General features: G+C 46.5%; 1 protein-coding gene across 2 annotated transcripts in view; it reads right to left on the bottom strand.

Annotated features, from left to right (window-relative positions):
* Positions 1-6,104: 6,104 nt before the first annotated feature.
* The window catches only part of NCAPD2 (non-SMC condensin I complex subunit D2), a 34,372-nt gene continuing 14,448 nt past the window's right edge, over positions 6,105-26,028 (bottom strand). For both annotated transcript variants that reach the window (XM_077258219.1, XM_077258220.1), the window contains exons 22-31: positions 25,894-25,999; positions 25,699-25,822; positions 25,443-25,598; positions 25,095-25,272; positions 24,930-25,024; positions 24,201-24,281; positions 23,797-23,980; positions 6,688-6,817; positions 6,397-6,540; positions 6,105-6,287 (exon numbers count right to left, since the gene is read on the bottom strand). In XM_077258219.1, coding sequence (XP_077114334.1) covers positions 6,202-6,287; positions 6,397-6,540; positions 6,688-6,817; positions 23,797-23,980; positions 24,201-24,281; positions 24,930-25,024; positions 25,095-25,272; positions 25,443-25,598; positions 25,699-25,822; positions 25,894-25,999 — 1,284 coding nt within the window. In that variant the 3' untranslated portion in view covers positions 6,105-6,201. The remainder of the gene's footprint in view (positions 6,288-6,396; positions 6,541-6,687; positions 6,818-23,796; positions 23,981-24,200; positions 24,282-24,929; positions 25,025-25,094; positions 25,273-25,442; positions 25,599-25,698; positions 25,823-25,893; positions 26,000-26,028) is intronic.

Below are 26,028 nucleotides of genomic sequence, written 5' to 3'. Positions count from 1 at the left end.
TTCTTCAAGATTCCACAAGCGAGTTCATGAATTCTGCACCAAAATAACAATGCTTTTTTACCTTCTTTGCACCTTTTTAAAGCAAGAAGCCCCAAAGTGTTAATATGACAAACTAAAATTTGCGGTGTACCAACAAAAAAACCTCCCAGACAAAATCGGGCGCAAATTAAAATAATTTGAAAAAAAAAACAAACAAACAAAAAAAAAAACGACAAGACAAAGACAAAAATTGACAAAGTGAATGTAGAGTAGCCCCTGGTACATCACCTACAGTGAGTGAGACCCCAACTTTCCAATTTCATCAGTGACCACACAGCGCTGGCACATCATCTCTGAATCACCTGGGTTTAGCAAAGCCGCTTATTTTCTGGAGAAATCCTGAACCCAAAACGTCACTAATTTTTTTTTGTAACTCTTGCACCAAATTTTGGATTCCAACAAACTGGCACAGAAGGGATGATTGGAAGCCTTGTTTTGGAGACCGAGACCCCCACCATCCAGACTGAAAGGTCTTTTAAAATATGCCCTCAATGCCTTGGAATACCACTTAAAATACAGGGCATGCTGAGAGTTGTAGTGTCACAACAGATGACAATGTAAGGGTCTTCCTCAAACGGTTCCCACAGAGCTGAAGCTACAATTGTCCTCAATGTTTTGTGCTGAAGCTTTAAGATTTCTCTTCACTGGCTCCAAGGGTCCCAGGCCACCCCCCCCGATAACAGCCCATAGCATCATCCTCCTCCACCATCTGTACAGGGGGCGATGTTCTCCAGGAATAACCAAACCCAGACTCCTCCATCAGACACCAGAGAGAGAAGTGTGATCCGTCACTGCACAGAACACGTCTCCTCCAGAATTCAGTGATGGCGGCTTTACACCACTCCATCCAATGCTTGATGTACGGTTGCTCGGCCATTAAGCTCCTGGCGGGGGCGCTGTCTTTGTGCTGATGTTATACCAGAGGAGGTCTGGACTCTGCAGTTATGGGGTCAGCAGAGCGGTGGTGACTTTTCTGCCCTCGGCCCCCCGCTCTGTAACGTTACGGGGTCTCCTCTTCGTGGCCGAGTTGAGGTGGTTCCTTCCCCTCACCCACAACAGATAGGAGAAATTTCAGGAGGGAAGAAATGTAATAGACGGACTTGTTACCCTGGTGGCCTTTATTACAGGAACGCGCTTCGATCAGTGATGGTGGACTGCACGGCAGGGGGGCAGCAGATATTCTGCACATGAGGAGTCTAGATAAAGAACTAAGGGGGTCACCAAGCACAACTGACAATTCATTAAAATAGGAGTAAAAGAAGTGAGTAAATTAGGACCGGTTTACTCTAGTCTTTGACATTCATTGTGCACGGCCGCTGGAAGAGGAGCCAGGTTCAGTAAGAGACATTATTATTATTATTTATTATTATTTATTGTTATAGCGCCATTTATTCCATGGCGCTTTACAAGTGAGGAGGGGTATACATAATAACAAGTACAATAATCTTGAACAATACAAGTCATAACTGGTCCAGGAGGAGAGAGGACCCTGCCCGCGAGGGCTCACAATCTACAAGGGATGGGTGAGAATACAGTAGGCGAGGATAGAGCTGGTCATGCAGCGGTTTGGTCGATCGGTGGTTACTGCAGGTTGTAGGCTTGTCGGAAGAGGTGGGTCTTCAGATTCTTTTTGAAGGTTTCGATGGTGGGCGAGAGTCTGATGTGTTGTGGTAGAGGGTTCCAGAGTAGGGGTGATACGCGAGAGAAATCTTGTATGCGATTGTGGGAAGAGGAGATAAGAGGGGAGTAGAGAAGGAGATCTTGTGAGGATCGGAGGTTGCGTGTAGGAAAGTACCGGGAGATGAGGTCGCAGATGTATGGAGGAGACAGGTTGTGGATGGCTTTGTACGTCATGGTTAGGATTTTGTACTGGAGTCTCTGGGCAATGGGGAGCCAGTGAAGGGATTGACAGAGGGGAGAGGCCGGAGAATAGCGGGGGGACAGGTGGATTTGTCGGGCAGCAGAGTTTAGAATAGATTGGAGGGGTGCGAGAGTGTTTGAGGGGAGGCCACAGAGCAGAAGGTTGCAGTAGTCAAGGCGAGAGATGATGAGGGCATGGACTAGGGTTTTTGCAGATTCTTGGTTGAGGAATGAACGGATTCGTGCAATATTTTTGAGTTGAAGTCGGCAGGAAGTGGAAAGGGCTTGGATATGTGGTTTGAAGGAGAGATCAGCGTCAAGGATTACCCCGAGGCAGCGAGCTTGTGGGACTGGGGAGAGTGGGCAGCCATTTACTGTAATGGATAGGTTCGTTGGGGGGATCACGTGAGATGGGGGAAAGATGATGAATTCTGTTTTGTCCATGTTAAGTTTCAGAAATCTAGCGGAGAAGAAGGATGAAATAGTGGACAGACATTGAGGGATTCTGGTTAGTAGGGAGGTGATATCTGGTCCAGAGATGTAGATCTGTGTGTCATCAGCATAGAGGTGATACTGAAAGCCATGAGATTCTATGAGCTGTCCCAGGCCAAAGGTGTAAATGGAGAAGAGCAGGGGCCCAAGGACTGAACCTTGTGGGACTCCGACAGATAGGGGGCGAGGTGAGGAGGTGGTGTGTGAGTGGGAGACGCTGAATGTCCGGTCTGTTAGGTATGATGAGATCCAGGATAGGGCCAAGTCTGTGATGCCAAGGGATGACATTCATCAAGACGGTGTAAAAAAATATCATTGATTGATTGGGGCCTTAATCTCATGTAAGGGGCAACCATCAGAAACTGCTAGAGCCCAGGGACCAGGTGGAACACATTGTGATGCTCTTGTTGGCAGTAAATACAGATTTTGCACTGACACCTTTAGAAAGAAACATGCAAGTCATGGCTGCCCAAGGTCTGTACAGCACATTGCACGTCAGGGGTCCAAGCTGTACAAACACCCCCTCTTATCCCTGATGACCCACTTGTCTCCAACATAAAGTTCAGCTTCAAGATCAAAACCGGCATGAAATGCGCTCGTTTCCTGACTGCAGATGAGCCCACGTTGTTAGTATTCGGGGGGCACGCTGCGATCAGCAGAGGAAGCCCACCATCTGCCAGATTCCTTTATTTTACCATCACTGCGCCCTCTAGTGGCCCACAAGCGCTACAGTTATCAGAAGGCTTTACATTCATTATGGAGGATGTTGTACCTACATAAAAATAAATAATAATAAGGAGGAAGGGGAACAGTTGTCTTTACGCAATTTACCAAGATATCCTGCTTCTCAGAGACGTACAATCCAAGAAGCCAAAGCTGCGACTGAACACGACGCGCCAGGTGAACAACGACAACTGCTGAGAGCAGCTGCAAAAACACAAGTGGTTGATCCGTCCGGCAGCCGATCGCAACGCCACAAACTATTTAACCAGCTCAGTCTAAAACTTCTTAGGACTTTGCATCTTCTGGTAGCCAGGCAGCGCAGTGATTGATGGCAGCCAAGAAACCATCAGACTATGTGCCAGCCCAGCCATTAGTGATGGAAAGGATCCAGCGATGGGGCACGCCTGAAAACAAAGCTGGTATTATACACATATTAGAAGAGCAGAAGTGGCACTTTTTTCCCCCACATCGCTGCTGCAGGACTCAGCGGCTGCTCTTATAGTACAGCCATAAGCCACGTAACCTGCGGCCACAGACATCTGTACAGGGTTTGTTTCCTAAATGAAAATTAGCAACTTTCTAAATTAAGTTTTCATTACAAAATTTCCTAGTTTGCTGCTGCCGGGTACAAATCTTTTATCTAGCTGAGCGATCTCCAAAAGCAGAGAGGGGGCAAAGCATCGCAGGGAGGGCAGAGAAAAGCCAGCCTATAGGCAGGGAGGAAAGCACGTGATGCAATAAGGAGGCTAGAAGAGGCCAGGCAGAGCTCCCTGCCAGCACCCCACTGTCTGGAAAGAGGCCAGGCTTTGAACAATAGGAGGGGGAGAGAAAAAAAATAAATACATAACCATTTATTATACAGTACTCCTGAGTGGTACTGTGTGTATGAGTGGGAGTGGTGTGGGGTGTGTGTGTATTGGAGAGGACAATGATGGGGGTGATGGAGAGAGCAGTGATGGAGGTGGTGAAGGCAATGTTGGTGGAGGAAAGAACGATGGTGGAATGTGCAATGATGGAGGTGAGGGAGGAGGCAATGATGGAGGTGGTGGAAAAGGTAATGATGGAGGTGGTGGAAAGGGTAATGATAGGGGTGGTGGGTGAGAAGGCAATGATGGAGGTGGCAATGAGAACAATGATTGAGGGGGGCCAGTGGCGTATCTAGGGGGGGGGGGGGGGGGCAGCCGGGGCATGTGCCCTGGGCACAGCCGACAGGGGGGGCCCCAGCAGGCCGCCTGATGATGCGGCGGTCCAAGGAGGGGGTTGGCAGGGCCAGGGAGCGGGGGCTGTCTAATTCTACTCACCTACTCCTGGCGCGGTCCCTGGCTGCCCAGGCTTCTTCCTGTACTGAGCGGCCACATGGTACCGCTCATTACAGTAATAGGGGTGGAGCCGCATATTCATTACTGTAATGAGCGGTAACGGTGACTCAGTACAGGGGGTAGCTGCCGGCACCAGGGAAGCAGGGACAACACAGCGCCAGGAGCAGGTGAGTATACGGGGAGGGGAGCGCTGCGCGATATTCACCTCTCCTCGTTACAGCCGCCGGTCCGTCTTCTGCAGTGACGCTGAGGTCAGAGGGCGCGGTGACGTAGTTAGTGCACGCCCTCTGCCTGACAGTCAGTGCAGAGGAGGCGGGAGATGGAGCGGCAGCTGTAACGAAGTCAGGTGAATATTGAAAGTGCCGGGGCCTGAGCGACGGAGGTGAGTATGTGATTTTTTTTTTTTTATCGCTGTAACAGCAAATGGGGCAAATATCTGTGTGGGGCATCTTATGGGGCCATAACATTTGTGCAGCACTATATGGGGGCCATAACGTTTGTGCAGCACTATATGTGGGGCCATAGTGTTTGTGCAGCACTATAATGGGGCAAGTGTCTGTATGGAGCATCTTATGGGGCCATAACGTTTGTGCAGCAATATATGGGGCAAATGTGTCTATGGAGCATCTTATGTGGGCCATTATTGACCTTTGTGCAGCATTATATGGGGCATATTTTTGTATGGAGCATCTAATGGGGCCCATCATGAACTTTATGGAGCATTATATGGGGCTCCTGATTCAATATGGATATTCAAAAACACTTAACCTACTGATGTCTCAATTAATTTTACTTTTATTGGTATCTATTTTAACATTATGGAAATTCAGGAACGTACCTTGGCTTGGTCATACTGTTTCAATAGAGTTAAGGTTCAAATGGGGGAGGGTTTGGGGGGGGCACCAAACTGATCCTTTGCCCCGGGTGCTGGAAAGGCTAGATACACCTCTGAGGGGGGCTGCATTATATTGCATGAGGGGGGCTACTTTATATTCCATTAGGGGGCTACCCCAACCCCTGCTACATAATTAAGACGTGTGCTACCTTATATTATACCCTGATATTTGCGTGTTTTACCACACAATTGGTGGTCTTGTATTTATTTCCATGTAGCTACATAGTGGGCCCCCCAAGAATGATTTTCTTTGGTGGGACCAAAATGCTCCAGTCCGATGTTGCATCCAACAAATCGGCCATCAGACAGATCTAATGTGCCGGGCCTCGTAATCACACGCAATGTTTTTAAATCACTTTTCCTGAACAATTTGAGTGCGGCAATATCAACCTGCTAAAATTACGACCAGCGCTGCTGTGATGGGGGGCTGTGTACAGTGCTTAGGTAGCGGCACATGTGATGCCAGAACGCTGCCCCGTCAGTGTCGCTGCCAGCCTCTATAGTACATCTCTTAAGTGATGCATCTGGCCGTCTAGATGTAAAACCAAGCCTCTTTGGTCAGACCCGAGCCGGCACCTTCCATTGCTCCATAGTTCTGATGCCTTAGTGGCCATTACTGGCTCTTTTGGAGGTGTACCGGGTCATCTACAGCCCAATAAACAGAGCGGTGACGACCTACATATCCCGGCACCTTTCTATCATGGCCCTCAGTACATTTATCAGCAGGGTGCAGCATTGTGAGCTCTGCAGGGGGCATGGATCACACTAACGGCAAGTTTAAGAAGATAAAGATTTAATATTATACAAGAAGCACCTAAAAAAGGCCGAGTGTTACATGAAGTGCAGTCACACAGGAGGCGCCCACAGAGCAGGTCACCGGGCCCGGGATCGGGTAGAGGTGCGTCTGATGGGGGTAGTATTTTTAGGAGTTTCTGCTTCACTGAACTCCGTTTCTGAATCTGGAAAGGAGGAAAAAAAAAAAATGTGAAGATCAAATCTGAGCAAATCCATTACAAGAGAACTAGAGGTAAACCTTCCTGGGGATTACATAACCCTGGAATTACTCACCGTCCGACTCTTCATCACTGGAGAACTTCACCGTCACCTTCCTGACATTTTTTCTGGGGGCTCGAGTTTTTGGAGTCTGGAAGTCACTTTCTTCAGTAACTTTTGAGGCTTTGTTGTTCACAGACTTAAGAGGACGTCTCTTACCTGGAAAGGAAACGTGACCTCAGCCGTCAGCATGGACCTACCCCATCACAAAGGTTGTCAGATGCCTCCTGGGGATCTAGCGTCACCGTGACCACGGGTTGTCAGACATTAATCTGAATGAGGACGATGCCGTCGCTCGGCACTTACCAGGCGGATTCTTCTTCACAGATAACGGCGGGGCGTCTCCGTTCTGGATGGTTTCTCCAGGGGCGTCCATGTTCTCCAAACCTTTGTTGTGGCAAACAATCAGCTTGTGCTCGAACTCGTCAATCTGAGTCTGCAGGAGACAAAAAAAAAAAAAACAAAAAAACATGCAATGAAATCTGCACCTATCGGGGAGATCAGAAGATTAACCATTTTTAGCCCTATTCAGTTACCCTACGGATGCATTATACGGGATTATTTCTGGTGGATTTCACAAAATCAGAATTTCAATAAAAGGGAATCAGTCAGCACATATTCACATACGGTTGTATAGACTTGAGTTTTCTTGTAGAGATCAGATGTGACCTTGATGAAAAATCTAGCAAAGAAGTCATATGCAAATCAGGCTGGGAGTGCACTAAGGGGCGTGCCAGGACACTTGGAGTTGTTATATTGCATGGACACCCCCCCAATGCACTCCCAGTCTGATGTACATATGGCTTTTACACTTTTTTTTTTTTTAGTGACCACCATGCCAGCTGTAACTGTTGCATCAAATAGCATAATCCCCATGTTATGCCACACCTTTGTGGTATATATGTATACTACCTGAACACAATATACCCTATAGACAGGTTTAACTTGTACAAGCAAATTGTCAGCATACGGTATAACGTGATCGTGGCCTTGTAAGTTACGGTGTAACGTGATCGTGGCCTCAAACATACCCAGAGTGACGATCAGCAGACGTCAATCACTACCCCGTCAGACATGACTTATTCCTTTGTTCCCACCATTGGGAATCCCACTTTTGATCCCAATAACAGAGCTCTGATCTCATTTTCATATAGAAGTGATGTGTGAGCAAGAAAATGTCGACATTCAAAGGAACCTCGGGAATCATAGGGGGCTCAGTGGTGAAACCCACCAGAATCGGCATCCAACACTCGCACACCTCGTATCACCTATACAGTGACAGGGATACGTCGTTTTCAGTTTCTGCTTTCAATAAAAGGATTTTTACTGACATTTCCCATCAGTTTTTAAACAATCAAAACCACATTAAATAAAGAAGCCACATAGAAGGGAAAGGAAGACAAGAACTAAGTCACATTACAGATCAGACCTAGAATGGAAGTTTCTCCTTGGGCGTCATGTTAATAGACCCATTACTACTACCTGAAGTACACGTGGGTCCGATACCTAGGTGGAGGCCTCACTAAATTAAAGCCTAATCCGAGTCTCATTAGTTCCCAGACGCCAGCCCTGACTCACCATTCATAACACCAAACTATGGGCTGTGGGGATCGTCACCTATTCTTAATTGCCCTTTATCCATATTAAAAACCAGTTTATTTTATTAATAAGAGTCCAGCACTCGTGTCATCCATAAAGGCTTTTATTCCAATAAAGAAACCAATGAACAGGTCACACAGCCGCTCCGTGAGGCATGGCGGGAAGCCATGAAAAGGTAAGGCCGTGCGTTTGACCTGTGTGCTGCTTAATTTCTCACCTATATGTTCACCCGAGATCACACGACTATGCACTCTGCCTGGCTGATTAGCCTGCATGTGTGTATGGACAGAAAAAAAAAAAAAAAAAAAAAAAAAAAGTATAAAAACAAAATGCACGTACAAAAAATAAATAATTTAAAAAAAAAAAAAAAAAAAGCGCTTGCAAACAGTGCCTGGACACAGCCGGATTTGATCAGGGTCAGAAGCGTGTAGGGTGTGCAGGTAGGAACGCTTACATAAATCAGTGTGCACAATACACCTAGAACTGCAGTTGTCTGAGCTACTACTTTTCTCTTTTCCCCGGTGGCATTTGCTCTGCTGTGTTTCCAGCCTCCTGCCTCTGATATTGGATATGGATGATGGAACCCACACATAGATTGCTTTTTAAGGCTATGGATGATTATTCTGATCAAATGGATAAAGCTACTAACATTAAGGGAGACTCCTAGTCACACAGCGATGATACATGAAGAGCATATGGCCTCCATGGAGAAGCTCATGACACGTGAAATGCCAACATGGTGGGATCTCCCAACAGTGTATATGGATAAACATATGGTCCCTAGAGGGTTAAGCATCAAGAAAATCCCTACAGCAATCTATACGGAGAGCTGTGTGGAGGAGTGGACACCATTCTGACTGTTCATTACATCTTATGAATGTAGTGATCACACAAGGAAATGGGACATTAAAATACAGGACAACCTGCGACCTTACTACAAGGACTCCGGAGAGTTACAGGGTCTGGACCACAAAGTCAAGTCCAAGGTATGAAAACTGGAGGGAACCAATACTGTGCGGAAAGAAAGAAAGATGTAAACGTGATAGTAATGACCAATACAAAAAGTTCATGATTGGGCGGAGGTGGGACGGATCTCCTGGGCCAATACTGATTGTATCACAATCCGACAACACACGTCAGTTATTGTTCGGAGATTGATCGTTCTGACATTCAGCTAAACCTGGTAACAACTCCACCGAGGATTTACCCAAACTAACTATGTGGCCTTCATATTATAGCGGCGAGTACAGAAAATGGGGAAGGAGGGAACATCACAAGGAGATACCCGAGCAGGAAGAGGAATTTAATGTTATAAACTTTATCATTCATCATGAGTTTTGCTCAATTGTCTGAAGGTGCGAATTCTGCTCCCACACATCACTGACCTGTATAATACCATTACTAATATTAAGAGATCTTACAGTAAAAAGTTTTACATTTTTATAAATGATGAGTATTCATCTCTTCCTCCCTCACCTCTGGTGTCTTATATTAATGACCGTGTGGTGAAATCTGGAGATCAAAATTGTCCATGGAGTTTAATCTGTTTTGGATTTGGAAGCTAGAAGATCAAAATGTGTGGTCAGCCTGATCATTTTTTTTTTTTTAAATTAAAAACCCTTCATTTTATCCTGTCCAATCTAGATCTGGGGTTACGGACAAATTTCAGGAGTCAGAACAGGATGAGCAAACTACATAAAGCTAATGACCGCAGCGTCTTACAATTCATCCCAACAAAGACCGGCTGTATTACGGATAAAAAATAAAAATCACCCCGATTTGACGGTTCTCTGCGGACAATGGTGGATCACTGGTAATTCTCAATATATCTTTATAGGTTTCACTAAATGCCATTTTAATTGGAACCTGTCAGGTCCCCCATTCCCTCCAACCCAGCAGCATTCAGTTATTTATCAGTAAATTCCCAGCCCTGTACAACGTTTCTGGTCAAATCAGGTAAAAACACTCATTTATATTGCCCCCATTTCCTATGCGAATGACTTCTTTAACTAGTTTGTGGGCCATAAGGGTATGTGCACACGTTGCGGATTTGCTGCAGATCCACAGCGTTTTTTGGAGGTGCAGAAACGCTGCACATCCGCAATTGATTTACAGTACAATGTAAATCAATGAGAAAAAAAAAAAAAATGCTGTGCACACTTTGCGGAAAATCCGCTGCGGTTTAAAAGAAGTAGCATGTCACTTCTTTTTTGTGAATCTGCAGTGTTTTTGTACCCACTCCATTATAGATAACCGCAGGGGTAAAAACTGCAGCAAATCCGCAAGAAAACCACAGCAAAAACGCACAGGTGCGTTTTTCTGCCAGGAGAGGCAGAATCTGCACCAGAAATTCCTAAGCCTAATCCGCAACGTGTGCACATAGCCTTAGTTGCCCCCAAACTAGTCAGCCCTCTTTCCATGTCATCATGCCCCTCTGTGGGTGCGATTACAATTTGCACGAGTCATCGTTGCTTGAGAAAATCTAGCACATGCCTGCCGCTCAATTCGGCAGTCATTGCGTCTCTGAAGCCAGTCCGGGTGTGCGCTTTGCGCTTCCCAGCTTCAGAGGAACACAATACGCATCTGCCGGAATGAACGGCGCGCATGCGCTACACTTCCTTGAGCGGCGGTAACTTGCACGAGCGGAGTCATCACGCACACAGGGGCATGATAACATGGAAATATGGCAGACTAGTTTAGTTGATGGGGCATTGGCTGCCCCCAGTCTAAGAAGTCATTCGCATAGGAAACGGGGGCAATTTTTTATTTTTTTTTAAACCTCATTTGACCAGAAAAACGTTCTACAGGGCTGGTTAGGCAGGGAATCTACTGAGCAAATACGGCAAACTGCGGGGTTGGAGAGCATGGGGGGACCTGACAGGATCCCTTTAAGTGACTCCCACAAAATGAACATGCAATCCCACTCGTTATTTTTTTTTTTTTTTTTAGAGGAAATTAAAATGCTTATTGGACGAAGGTCTTGCCATCAGCTAACAGCATTATTTTATATCACATCCTGTAGTCCAGATTTTTCATTCTTTACCCAAGTTGCACAAGAACAGATTCCCGCCATCCATGAGACCCATTGTGGCTGGAATCGGTTCTTTGAATGAGAATGTGTCAATGATTGCATTCCCTTTTACAACCTTTATTACCCAGGTTTGAGAAACACCAAAACATGTATTGAATATTTTGGAATCAATCTAATTGTTCATGGCTTAGCCGTGACATGGAGTCACTATTCCGGTATGCCAAACAATGGAGGGTTTATCAGCCATATCTCAATTTTTGTATAGCTAATCATAATATATTCTAGGGGGGATTTAAAGCAAGCTATACAAGTAGATAGCACCTCAGCCATCACTGCATTACAGACGGACAGTGTGCACATAAGCGATAGAGCCAACATATTGAGAAGCTGGAGGAGTTTACTAGCGCACACAATTTGGTGGATGAACATAAGGCAGACGAGGAGAGAACAGCTTTGAAACTGGCCGACCTGAAGGACCGCTCCAGACAAATCTGCAGTTCAAAACGATACCAGAAAGCATTACTGCAAACGCATAGAAGTTCTTAAGACTTTCACAGCATTAATTCCCGAATCCGAGCAATGGGACCTCCTAGTAGATCGGGCACACAGGATCCCCAAACTTAAAAGTGCCTCCAACTCTGCATCCTGCGATGCAATTGCCCGGCTGTAATTTTTCCATTTCAAGGACGGCGTGACCAAAGCGGCAGCCGGCAACCCAGAGATCGCCGACAAGTTCAAGAACATCCTGGCACTTATGGATCTGTCCGCTGTCACCCTGAACAGGAGGCGGGAGTCCTCAACAGCAACAAATATTCTACGAGACAATGGGATCCTGTACAAGTGGGGCTACCCAGTGAAGCTGATCACCTAAAATGGAGCCACACATGTCCTGACAATTCCCCGGGAGGTTATGACTGCTACAGGGATGGTCGCTGTGAACCAAGAAAAAAAATGCCGACGTTGGAGGAAGGGGTGGACCTGAACAAGATACAAGTCTTACCTCTACCATTGTTCCCTCACTGTGAATGTTCTGCCTAATTCTTTTTGGAGATATATATATAATTTTTTTTTTATTTGCGTTACTGCTGATACGAACCACCGCGCCGGTGTTTTCCTTGCGATGGCAGCATGGGAAACACCATAGGAAGCCAGTAGAATGCAAAACGAAAACTAAGCAAATCAGCAAACCTTTTCATACCTTCGTTTTTGCTGTGGATTTGATTGACTCAATTGAAGTCAGTGGGTGAAAAACGCTGCAGAAAACACTTTGTTTTTTTTTTTTTTCCCTCTACAGCATGTCAACTAACAAAACCCATTATACAGGTAGTATTTCACGCCATATAGACGGTCGCAGCTCTCCCGCTACTCTCCAATTATGTGCTGGAGATGCGGAGACACTGATGCAGATATGATGCATATCTGGTGGAATTGCGATAAAGTAAAGCAACTATGGGATGCAATCCCACATCTAATATCCCAGATTAGAAACATCCCACTGACAATCACCAAGCAGCAGGCATTTTTTACCAAAGATCTGGACTTCATGCCGCACAAATTTCAGACAGTGATTGTGCATATTCTCAGCGCTACTTAAATTAGAATAGCAAGTCATTGGAAAAATCCTAAATGTCCGCCATTAACTGAAATTATAGCATTGCTGAATGGAAAATGGTCTGGGAAAAGAACTGCTTCACTTGCTAATGCACCATCATTACTCAAAAAATGGGACAGTTGGCCATCATTCAGACCAATTATTGTGGATACAGAGAAGTAACATGGCACTACTTGGAATACATAATACATTGGGAGAGAAGCTGCTCGCTTTAGAGTATGGATCCCATGGCAGAGGGATGAAAACTTCTACTTTGGAAGGAAGATCAGAGCTTGGGTCGTGTTGAACCTTATACCCAGAAACAGCAGGTGCAGAGATGGATCAGAGTGGCCAGAGAAAACTGAAGACTTTGGCCGCAGTCTCGGCAGTACAGCCCCTTGATCAGAAGATATTCCAAGCAAGGAATTATGAGATTCCCCTTGGAGCGAAGGGTCTCTATGACCGCTGCCATGACCTTTGTGAATAGCGTGGAGGCAGATGCCAGGTCGAAAGGAAGGGCCGTGAACTGTAAGATCCTCCTATATGCGGAACACAAACAGGAATGTGAAGAAATTTTCCTGGTTCCATGGAAGCGATTACCGAACGTAGGGACTTGGTCCTGAAATGGCGGATCCAAACGTGACAGTTCAATCGCTTGAGGTCCAAAAATCAGACGAAGCAATCTGTCTTTCTTCAGGACTATGAAAAGAATAGAGTAGAACCCCGAAAAAAATTAGTTCCTGGGGACGATTACTCCTGTGCGTGGTAAGGAAGAGATGGCCTGAAGAACCCCGGGGCCTGCGACATATGTCTTGACGGGCGAGACAGAAGGAAACATCTTCCTGGGGGAGAAGAAAAGTCGATTTTGGAGCCAGAAGTCTCTCTCGAGATTAAACCTTCTCCAATTAAAAGGGCGGGGAAGCAAGGTGCTTTTCCCGCCGGTGGCATCGGAAACTTTTTGACCCAGCCTGGACCCAAAAAGTCTAGAGCCTTGGAAGGCAAAGCCAGCGAGGGATCCGCTTTCCATGCTTTCAGCCAGAGAATGCGGCATATAGCAACAATGTTGCTGGTTGCCCTGGCAGAGCAAGCAGCCGCATCAAAGTAAGCGGTCACTAGATATTTGCTGGCATAAACAATCTGATCTGCCATCTCATCTGGAGGAACTGCCGCTAGAATACCCTGACGAAACATTCTTGCCCAGGCAGACATGGACTTTGCCACCCAGGTGAAGGCAAGTATGGGACAGAGGGAGGTGCCAGCTGCTTCGAAGTCTGACTTAGCCAAGGATTCGATTTGTCTGTCCGTACGTAGAATCCTTAAGAAATGCACTGTCCGGTAGAGAAGACTGTCTTGGAAGACCGGCAAGACACCGGCAGATCCACAATAGGGGATTCTGCCCATTTATCAACGTAGTCTGGGCTAAAAGGGATAGAGAATGTATGACTGCTTCCATCCTTACAAATTCCCTGTGATTAGGGAAATTCCGGTAAGGACATTTTACCCATTTGAAGGAAACTCCTGAGTGCTCCTGAGCAGGTGCCTCGTCCTCTTGGGTTCAGAATTTGGGCAATTGTTAAGATGAGGCTACCGAGCCTATCCTGGACTGTATCGGACAGACTGACTGGGAATCCATATCCGACCCAAAAGCCGCCTCCAAGGAAAGGGCATGGGGTGAGGAAAGCATCCAGGAGGATGAGCAGGGACCCTGAGAACTAGAGGAAGAACTGGAAATAGCTCGCTTCCTCTGTACCCAATTTGTTCCTGTGATGGTCACGGTGAGGTGCGGGCGAATCACCGTGAAAGGCACTCGGAGCACTGGTGGCAGAAGCCAAGTATGGAAGTCGCTCCAGGACCTGGACTGTGAAACTTGTCAGGTCTGAGACTGACTGACATGGCAACGGCCCACTCCATAGGGAAGGGAGTGCTCTCATCCCGGGAGTTAGAGGACTTCTGTGAAGACACGGAGGAGCTGTAGGAAAGATAGGAATGGGACTCTCTGAGATTGGGCATAAGAGAGGGAGTAGGGCTACTGCTAGGGGGAGCTAAGCCCTTGTGAAGCGAGAAAATAACAGATGGCGCAGTGTCCCCCAGATCCAGTGCAGGTTAGTGATGATGATGCCTGCTGTGCCCTTTGGAAACGGAAGTAGATGGTGAGAGTGCACGAATCTTCACACGCTAGACAGACACACCAAGGGGGGGGTTGGGGGGAGAGGGAATAGAGAAAACACTCAACCCTTAGGCCAAAAACCGTGCTCAACGGAGGGGGCTGCAGTGATTGGCCGAGGTTCCAGTAAGGTGGCGTGGCTAAATGGAAGGTGTCCTCTGATTGGCCAAGGGCCCGGTAAGGGGGCGTGGCTACACAGTCCGGAAGAAGGCCCAAAGCCGGGGACTATATTAACAGAGGACCTGGAATTAGCTGCAATGACTCGGCACCCACAGTGACAGGACCAACAAATGGAATTAACGAAGGTTCTAGTCCAGGCATGAAATTGGCCGCATCTGTACATTGGAGAGCTTGGCTGGCCGATTTGTGCCGGCCGTGTCAGGGAGCAGGGGCCCCTCCTATTGGCTATGCCGCCGGATGTAGGCACCGGGCAGGGAGAGAAGGCCCTGTAATAGGGGGAAAGTGCAAGATCAACACGCGCGCTTAATGTGGGGGGGGTGTAGTTATGGCCAGCACAGAAGGAGAGAACCGGCCCTGTGATTGGGCACAGTAGCGCGTGCTACAGGAAAGGGGCGTTAAAGAAGCACTAGCCGGGATGAAGGAAAACATGGCTGCAGCCGTTCAGTGGTGCCATATTCTGTGCGGAGTCCTGTCGCAGGTAAACAGTTAGGCAGGCAGGTAGCTGCCGGGAACAGAAGAGTACATATCTGTAAAGGAGAGTCCCGAATCCCTCCTCGCTGACGAGGACATCAGGAGCCCTCGAATGGATGAGGGTCACTGGTAGAAAAGGATCCTCCTTCCCGCACCATCTCCAGACTGTGTAGAAGACGGCATCAACCCCTTACAAGAAGGGAGGAGGCCACCGCTGGTGACCACCTGCTTCCTCTCAGCCCTCTCTGAGGAGAGGGGTGAGGAGGGGAAAAGGAGGACTGGCCACCAGGAATCGCCCTGAAACACCCGTAAGGGTGACCGGGGATAAAGTCCTGCCTGCGGGTCCGAGAGTGGGCGACACCACACTGCTCTCTCGGTCGCATAAGTGTGGGAAAACAGGGTGAGACATTACACCCTGTTACCCTGAAGATGAAGAAACCTGAAAGACAAAGGAAAAAGATTAATAAAAACGCAACAGGTGACTTGAAAAGGAAAAGATGGATCTGGGATCAGATCCAGGTCTGACTCCTACAGACACGAAGCTTAAACTGAGGTACTTTGTGCCTGTCGTTGGGTGTATACTTGCCGAGGAGGAGCCATTTTCTTTTTGCATAGTGTCAGCAGCATACACCCATGGTTACCTGTGTCCCCCAATGAAACGATAAAGAAAGGTGTTTAACAGGTCTTCATTGATCGTGGATATAACCTTCTCATGGTCCCTTCCATACAAATATAGTCTAACAAAATATCTTTCTGGACCCTTAGACCACTAACCCGCCTCTGCAGCCCATAGGCATGTTGAACCCTTATATAAAGAAACAGATCAGTCTCTGGCACCTGAAATTCTTCTTGTAAGGACTCAAATGACCTTAACCCCTGGTTCACCAATAGCTGTGATAGATAGCATATCCCACCTACACGACCAAGCTTTAAGTTCCCCCAATTTATAGAATTCGCCCAAATTTTTCATTCACCCAAACGGGAGTACAAGTCATTTCAGAAATCTATTTTTTTTTTTTTTTATCCTGGACCACATCTTCTGCACCAGATCCAAAGTTAGGAACTTCTTACTCAACCGCCCAAAACTACCATCCTCCAGCCCTTGATAGAAAAACAATCCACTGAAACATACAGAAATATCTCCAAGGGGCAAATTGCCCCATTGATAGACTTCTCATAAGTATCTCAGGACACTCCGAATACCATAAATCCTACACAAGACCAAAAGGAGTGCATGTCCCACTCAGTAAACCTATTTAAATATTTTATTAATAAATACAAAATCAGTAAAAATCAATATACAACAGACATGAAAAGCTCAGACAACAACTCATGAGGGGAAAAGAACGACAACTGAAAATGACAGAAGTAGTAAGTGAGCAGACCTAGCCAGCGTATAGTCCTTATTCACAAATATCCATTACAACAGGTAAAACCCCATAATAGGGCTGGACATTTATGAATATACCATAACCTCTATATACCGACATCAGCAGACAGTTCCTTAGTCTCCAAATACTCAATTAAGCATGGTAAATGATAAACGGACCCCTTTAAAGGACGCTCAGCTTACCCATAGTAATATCAGTCAGTGTGCGCTCCACAGCAGCCCCAACGCGCGTTTCGCGTGGGCTTCTTCCGGGGGCACCAAAGAGACCCTCTGAACCACATATCCAAGCATAGACTGCACAGAACTCCCACCGACCCCCAATACCCAAACTCTAATATGTTGGCTTTGGGACGCCAGGAAGTATACCCACAGATTTAGCCGAACCAGTCCCCCCATCCTTGGGTCTTTGCAAGATCTCCAATTTTATCCTGGGTTCATGACCACCCCCAGAGCAAGTCTCTGAATATGGAATTAAGTCTCTGGAATAAACCCCACGAGAGCCACATCGGTGAGTTATGGAGTACATATAAGAGCTTCGGCATAAGTATTTTAGACAGGTTCGTCCTACCTACCAACGAGACACAGTTTGCACCAAGTCTGGGCCTTCTATTTCGATTTACCCAGGAGCGGAAGCACATTCAGCCCAGTATATTCCTCGATCAGTAAAGCAATCTGTATTCCCAGATATTTAAACTCATCCCATCTCTCCAAGCTCACCCAATCTATCCCTGTCTGAAGATAAATTTGGATAAATCCAATCTTATGGCAATCCCGACATAACCCCAAACTGCTCGACAATAACTACCGCCTGGCTCAATGACTCGAGGGGATCCTCCAAAAACATAAGAACATCACCTGCGTAGAGTGCAATCTTTTCCACTTTATGGCTTCCCTCCATGCCTTTTGGAGCAGCTCTGTGACCTGTTCTTGGTTTTATCTTTATTGGAATAAAAGCCTTAATTAAGGATAATATGAGTGCTGGTCTCTTCCTGGATCAGATGAGCTAAAATACTACTTCTCTTTTTATCAACGTATTCCTTTTTTATTGGGCTTTTAGTATCCATCCGCAGTTGTGCTATTAGTTTTCTTGCTAAATACAGTATACGACCTATAGCCACTTCACTCGGCTCAGTTATATCAAAGTCTTCCCCATACCCCAGGACACAAACTAGAGGGGCTGCTTACAAAACCACCTTGAAGACTCGACTAAAAGCAACCCCGTTATGTTCCTCCAATTCAAGACACGACCACATCATATGATGTAGGGCTGCAGCATCAGGACCACGTCTAGGGCAGTACGCACCTACTCCAGCCCCGATCCTATACACATTATGTATCAGGTGGAGTTGGGAAAGTCCATGCGCTTCACTATGATAACTGGGGAATCCTTTCCAATGTCTCAAGATAATATCAAACTCTTGCTGTAATTGCATGAAGGACTTTAACATATTGCCTGAAAGTAACTGAGCTCAGTCTCACCCCTTCTCCTTCCACTTGAAAATTCTGCCTGGATTTGAGAGACTACCAAAGGAGTTTCTCCATATTGAGGTAAATTGTAAACATCTTTCTATTTGCTGCAGTTCTTGCATTTTCCACAATTTCTTATGCATTAGTAATGACGTAGGGACTTTTTTCAGAAGATTTGAACGCATTACTCTCCAGGTCTTCGCACAGTGAGCGGCCATCTACCACCTGCTGCACAAGAAGATTTATAGAATTTTTACCAGCCCCTCTAATGTTGAGCCTGCGCAGCCAAGGATTGGGTACCGCCAACCCTCCCTGATTTTTCTGTATGCAAAGTTTCCAATATGGGCCGCCCGCCCTCAACATCAAGAATCTGAAGTTACCAGTAATAGCTTGAAAGAACCGAAATGGTGTCCATATCGGTGAACTGTGAAGATATAGTAACTGAGGCATCATTGGCGTTTTAATTAAATTAGCTCTCCCCACAACTGAAAGTTTGGACCAGGTGTCCATTTTCCATAAACTTAGCAAGCAGGAGATAAATTTAGTTTTTCATAATCTAAACAATGTAAGTGGCTAGGAGACCTCAACTCCCAAATACTTCAATGTTAATACCTGCCATAGTCCAGAGTCAAAGTGCCCACCCGATCCCCTCTCATCCAGACATCCGTACGGACTTGGACTAATTCACAACGAGATTAGAGCAATTTCAAAAAGACTGAATCCCTTTCATTGCCGAGGGTTGAGCTTTAGAAGCCTTTGCTAAAAGTGTAACATGTCATCCGCATAGAACCCAGTTTGATCTCCCAGCCCTCCTCTATCCCAGAAAGTTCTGATACAGAAACAGTCTTGGGTTCAATAACCAACGCAAAGAGCAAAGCAGACAAGGGGCAAACCTGTCTTGTAACTTTTCCCAGAGCAAAACACTGATAAAGGATCCATTCACCCTTACCCTAGGGTTGGAGAATAAGATTTTCCTGCGATCTATAAAGTTTGACCGTCTTCCAAATTCCTGTAGAACCACGGAAAAAAAAAAAAAAAAATTCCACTCCACACTGTCAAAAGCTTTGGCAGAGTCTAAGGAGGAAATAACTCAGTCCCCCGAATGGTCAATCAGTAATTGCAGGTTCACATACAACCAGTGATATTAGTTGGCTTCAATCTACCTGGACAGAATCTGATGAACAATTGAAGATCCCTCTGGGGTAAAGATAATGGCCAGTATCACCACTATAATGGCTTCCTGCATGGACTTTTGGTAATGGATGAGACTATGGCTTAATGGCTTCCCTACTCCTAGTAAAGAAGTGTTCATCTCCTCTCCTTCAATCCTCCCCATCCATCTCACCTTCTCAGAACTGTCCCTTAACATACAATCCTCTGTCTCCAAGCACAGACAGCCACCTCATGCCCTCTCCTGCTCCCACTTTCTCTGCTCCTTCTCACTGCTGGTGATATCTCTCCAAATCCTGGTCCTCCTCACCACAGTCAGTTCTACCTCCCACTCACGCTCCATCACAAACTTCCCTAACCTCTCTAACCTTATACCCATTCGCCCAGCCCCCGCTTCCCCAGTCCCACTAACAGGAGCTCTGTGGAACGCTCGCTCTGTCTGCAACAAGCTTTCATACATCCACGATCATTTTGTTACTACCAAACTTTCCGTCCTCGCCATCACTGAAACCTGGCTCACGCCTTCTGACACAGCCTCTCCTGCTGCACTTTCCTATGGTGGCTTCCACCTTTCTCACACACCCCGCCCCAGCAGCAAGCATGGCGGAGGAGTTGTTTTCTCCTGTCAGATAACTGCTCCTTCACCTAAATCCCACTGCCACCCTCTGTTAACCTCCCTTCCTTTGAGGTGCACTCTGTGCGCATCTATGTCCCCACCAACCTCCAACTGGCTGTCATTTACCGCCCCCAAGGGCCAGCCACCACCTTCTTTGACCACAACCACCTGGCTACTTCATTTTCTTTCTGCAGACATCCCCACTATCATGGGTGACTTCAAAATCCCCATTGACACTTCCTTCTCAGCTGCCACTAAACTTCTCACTTCCTCCTTCGGCCTCACTCAATGGTCTTCTGCAGCAACTCACAAAGATGGTCAGACATTGGACCTCATCTTCACCCGCCTCTGCTCCCTATCTAACCTCTCTAACTCACCTCTTCCTGACCACAATCTACTCACATTCTCTTCCCTCTCCACTCCTTGTCTACAATCCCCACCCCACAAACTTGCACACCCTCGCAGAAATCGTAAACACCTTGATCTACATTCACTCTCTGAATCCCTCCTCCCTCTCACAGACATAAGTTCCCTACACAATGCGTATGACACTGCCGCTCTATATAACACCATAATAGCTGCAGCTTTGGAATCTCTTGCCCCTCTCACACATACCAAAGCTCGCAAAATCAACAGACAGCCCTGGCACACCAGCCTGACCAAAGAACTGAGGAGAGCTTCCAGGGCTGCAGAGTGGAGATGGAAAAAATCCCACTCCAACGAGCACTTTATCGCATTCAAACAGTCCCTCACTACTTTCAAGACCACACTCGCCACAGCTAAACAAACCTACTGCTCATCTCTCATATCCTCCCTGTCTCACAACCCTAAACAGTTATTCAACACCTTCAACTCTCTCCTCCGTCCCCCAGCACCTCCTCCCTCCCCACTCATCTCAGCTGAAGACTTTGCCTCATTTATCAAGCAGAAGATTAAGAACATCAGAGACAGTTTTAGTCGACAACCCCCAGAGCCCTTCCTCCCAACTACCCAGCCCTCCACCTCAAAAACCAACTTCACCATTACAGAAGATACTCTCCACTCTACTCTCAAGATCGCATCTCACCACCTGTGCACTTGACCCGATCCCTTCCCACTTCATCCCAAACCTCGCCAGTGTCTTTATCCCAACTCTAACTCATCTCTCACCACCTATCCTCAAAAAAGCCCTCTCTTGACCCATCCTCTGTATCTAGCTATCGCCCTATATCACTTCTCCCCTATGCCTCAAAACTACTGGAACACGTCCATCTTCAACTGTCCTCCCATCTATCTTCCTGCTCCCTTTTTGACCGCTTACAATCAGGCTTCCGGTCACACCACTCCACTGAAACTGCCCTAACTAAGGTCACCAATGACCTATTAACCGCCAAGAGCAAGCGACACTACTTTATCCTCCTCCTCCTCGACCTGTCCTCTGCCTTTGACACAGTGGACCATTCCCTATTACTACAGACCCTTTCATCCCTTGGCATCACAGACTGGGCCCTATCCTGGATCTCATCATACCTAACAGACCGGACATTCAGCGTCTCCCACTCACACACCACCTCCTCACCTCGCCCCCTATCTGTCGGAGTCCCGCAAGGTTCAGTTCTAGGGCCCCTGCTCTTCTCCATTTACACCTTTGGCCTGGGACAGCTCAGAATCTCACGGTTTTCAGTATCACCTCTATGCTGATGACACGCAGATCTACATCTCTGGACCAGATATCACCTCCCTACTAACCAGAATCCCTCAATGTCTATCCGCTATTTCATCCTCCTTCTCCGCTAGATTTCTAAAACTTAACATGGACAAAACAGAATTCATTGTCTCTCTCCCCCCCCCCCCCCCCCCCAACGAACCTATCCATTACAGTCAACGGCTGCCCACTCTCCCCAGTCCCACAAGCTTGCTGTCTCGGGGTAATCCTTGACACTGATCTCTCCTTCAAACCGCATATCCAAACCCTTTCCACTTCCTGCCACCTCCAACTCAAAAATATTTCACGGATCCGTACATTCCTAAACCAAGAATCTGCAAAAACCCTAGTCCATGCCCTCATCTCCCGCCTCGACTACTGTAACCTCCTGCTCTGTGGCCTCCCCTCTAACACTCTCCAATCTATTCTAAACTCTGCTGCCCGACTAATCCACCTGTCCCCCCACTATTCCCCAGCCTCTCCCCTCTGTCAATCCCTTCACTGGCTCCCCATTACCCAGAGACTCCAGTACAAAACCCTAACCATGACATACAAAGCCATCCACAACCTGTCTCCTCCATACATCTGTGACCTCGTCTCCCGGTACTTTCCTGCACCCAACCTCCGATCCTCACAAGATCTCCTTCTCTACTCCCCTCTTATCTCCTCTTCCCACAATCGCATACAAGATTTCTCGCACATCACCCCTACTCTGGAACCCTCTACCACAACATTGACTCTCGCCTACCATTGAAACCTTCAAAAAGAACCTGAAGACCTGCCTCTTCCGGCAAGCCTACAGCCATCACCGATCGACCAAACCGCTGCATGACCAGCTCTATCCTCACCTACTGTATTCTCACCCATCCCTTGTAGATTGTGAGCCTTCGCGGGCAGGATCCTCTCTCCTCCTGTACCAGTTGTGACTTGTATTGTACCTGTTTTTATTATGTATACCCCTCCTCACATGTAAAGCGCCATGGAATAAATTGCGCTATAATAAATAAATAATAAAATGATACATATTTTAAATTTTAGGTAACAATATACCTCCATGCTTTATACAATTCTATAGGTATCCCATCAGTGCCCAGAGATGTATTTGACATATTAGCCACTACCTCCTGCATGACCGGATTATCCTATCTGCATCTGACATCTTAGGCAGACCTGTCCCTCTTATATAGTCCTGCATTTGTGGGTCCATTCCAACTGCCCATATACAGGGAACCATAGAATATTTTAAGTTGTTTTACAGAACGTGTCCATTACGTGGGCAACTTCACACCACACGCTTCGCCCCGATAAAATAAAGCCTACAATGACATCCCGTGGCGGTGTCGCTCCCGCGATGTGGGCACTCACTCCCCCGGGACTCTCATGCGGTTTTGTGGCATGTGACACCAGCACTCGAATCAGCGCTGGCGTCATCGTCCCTGCTTTTGGACAAATATCGAACATGAAAAGGAACTCAGTCAGGGATCAGCTATCGGACTTCCTCTTCATGTTAGATTCACCACCGGCATCACAACACTGCATGAGAGCGACTGCCGACTGGCAACAGCACAGTATAGGCTTATTTTTTTTTTTTTTTAGGGGGGTCGTCCTAGAAGTAGGTGGTATAGCACCTCTCTATCCACATTTAGTGCAGCAATATATGCCAATCCTGTTCATTCTAAACATGCCCCGCTTTCTCACCTTCAGCGAAATATAATTGTTTATCTAATTAATAAATTCAAATTAGAAGCATCTTGAGCAACTTTCTTCTGCAGATCTGCTCTCCGTTAGAAGCGCAAAGTTCCAGTGTCATGTACTCTCCAACTGAAGAATTCACCAAATTTTCTGTGTAACTTCACTCTACTCACTTCTAGGGTGAGTGCCCCCTGAGACAACTTTCACTGCACCCCACAAAGTATCCCATGACACTGTCCCACTGTTATGCAAGAAGAAGTCTTCAAAAACCTGTTGTACTAAATGACCATCAATCACCTGCAACCAGAATGTATTAAAACGCCAGAATCTGGGCAGGGATATCCTCTGCTCCCCACCTACCTTGAGTTCGGGCTTTGCTCCTCTGCGGATCTTTGCTATGACGGCGATGAAGGAGTTGTACACTGCATCATCGCTCAGTTTGTCCCCATAGCAGTCAAAGCAATCTTGCATTTTACCGAGACCCTTCTCAGAAAAGGGCAAGAGGGCGAGACAATGGGCCAGATCCCTCCACTGGCGCTCAGTTCTAGGGGGTGGGGGAGGAAAAAAAAAAAGTTACAGAAATTTACTTCACATTAAATATCCAGGATAATAAAAAAAGTGACAGCATTGCCCTCTGCAGAAAATTGGAGTCTGTTATATAAAATTTAGAGCCCTGGGAATCTGAAGATTGATGGATGACAGACAACTACTTCTCCATCCAGAAGGGAACCTCAATGTCCAAATAATTTTGAAGGCAGAGTTACCTGGCCGTTCGGAAGCGGTGGCACATTTTCTCTATCAGACTCTCCGTCTGCTTGTCCTTTGTAATGTACGACAGGAGATGCCTGGGAACAAGTGGAAAAATAAATAAATGGGTATAAAGAGATCAAAATATTTAAAAAACAATATATTAAAGTATAAAAATTAAAATCTCATTTAAAGGAAGGAGTGTTCCTATGCGAGACACCAATGGCATAACTGCAGCAGGATGCAATAAAATCCATGTGCAACTTGTGCGGATTTGTAGACCTGATAGTCCAGTATTTCACTTTGCATTGAAATGAAAACCAGTGGAAATCTGCAGCATCCCCAGTAAGGGTATGTGTCCACGTTCAGGATTGCATCAGGATTTTTCATCAGTATTTGTAGCCAAAACCAGGAGTGGAACAATTAGAGGAAAAGTATAATAGAAACATATGCACCACTTCTGCATTTATCACCCACTCCTGGTTTTGGCTTACAAATACTGAAGGAAAATCCTGACCAAATCCTGATGCAATCCTGAACGTGGACACATACCCTTAGTGCTGGACAGTCTGCAGTGTTCAGGTCCTGGTTATTGATGTTGATGGTCCGCAGTGTTGTCGTAGGGTCACGTGCTAGAACGCCTTTACTAGATTCTCCGGTAGGTTACCGTTAAACACCTCCAACTAAAATAAAAACCTATCAGACGAGCTGATCCCAGATGGGTTTTATCTATTTTCTGATATTACCTCATGATTGTGTGGAAAGATTCTTCCTCCACACCGCAGTCTGGATCTGACAAGCGGCTGATGATGTCTGGTAAGAGGTTGTAGACCGCATTGCCCTAAAACAGGAGAAAGTAATCCTGAGAATGGCCCTAAAGTCATATACAACTCAGAGGCTGCGCCGTTTACCTTGTTTGACAGCTCGGTGAAGAAGTTCTTGGCGAGGGCGGCTATTTCCTGGTCCGAGTCTATGAGCAGCACGGCCATCTCACTAACCTGGCCTTTAACCTTCACCATATCCTTTAAAATCAGATGGGTCATTACAATGGCCGAAGTCCTCCGGACATCAAGAGACTCGTCCCGGAGCCTGTTGTAGAAGCGACATTTAATAAAACTATGTAAGGAGCAACAATAACCACATTGCAGTCCGGGGGGGGCTTACTGAAGGACCCCCACTGCCATCTTGGTGAATCCATGAAGCCCAATTCTACCGCACAGTGTAGCACAGTTACAAGGTTTAATATTAGAAATATGCACCTGGCATAGAGATGAGGGGTCCATGGTTCAATGAGATTCGGAAATCTAATGCTGAGGTCTCCTAAAGCAATCATAATGTTTGACCGAACCCCCGGCAGCGGAGACTTCTCCAGAAGTGTGAAGAGAAGACGCAGATGAGAGTCACAGAAGTCGGAGCTGGAGATTGTCAAAAAAAAAAAAAAAAAATTATCATATGAGAGTAAGGGATGGGCGATTATATATGTGTAAATGTAAAAAGTACGAAGACCGCAGTTACCTGACCATCATAAACTTAGTAAGTGCTAGCGTGGCTGCTGTGCATAAGGCCGGGTCGTTGTATTTTCCTGAACTTTTACAAACACGGAGAACAAGAGGCAAAAATGCAGAAAGGTATTGTTGTCCTGTTGGAAATGGGACAATATAATATATATAGTCAACATTACTCTTGTGATCACAAGTTTGTGTCACTTACCATTGAGCAGCTCTTTGTCACAGACCCGCTGGATGATTTCAGCCTCGGCATCATCCGCAGAAGCACCAACCAAGCCCATGTCCTCCTCCTCCAGACTCTCGTTCCCCTGTACAGAAGGCAGCCACAGAGATTACA

The sequence above is a fragment of the Ranitomeya variabilis genome, chromosome 4 (genome assembly GCF_051348905.1).
Source record: "Ranitomeya variabilis isolate aRanVar5 chromosome 4, aRanVar5.hap1, whole genome shotgun sequence".
Classification (NCBI taxonomy): domain Eukaryota; kingdom Metazoa; phylum Chordata; class Amphibia; order Anura; family Dendrobatidae; genus Ranitomeya; species Ranitomeya variabilis.
Note: the sequence above shows the minus strand (reverse complement) of the source record. Positions and strands in the feature narration are given on the sequence as shown.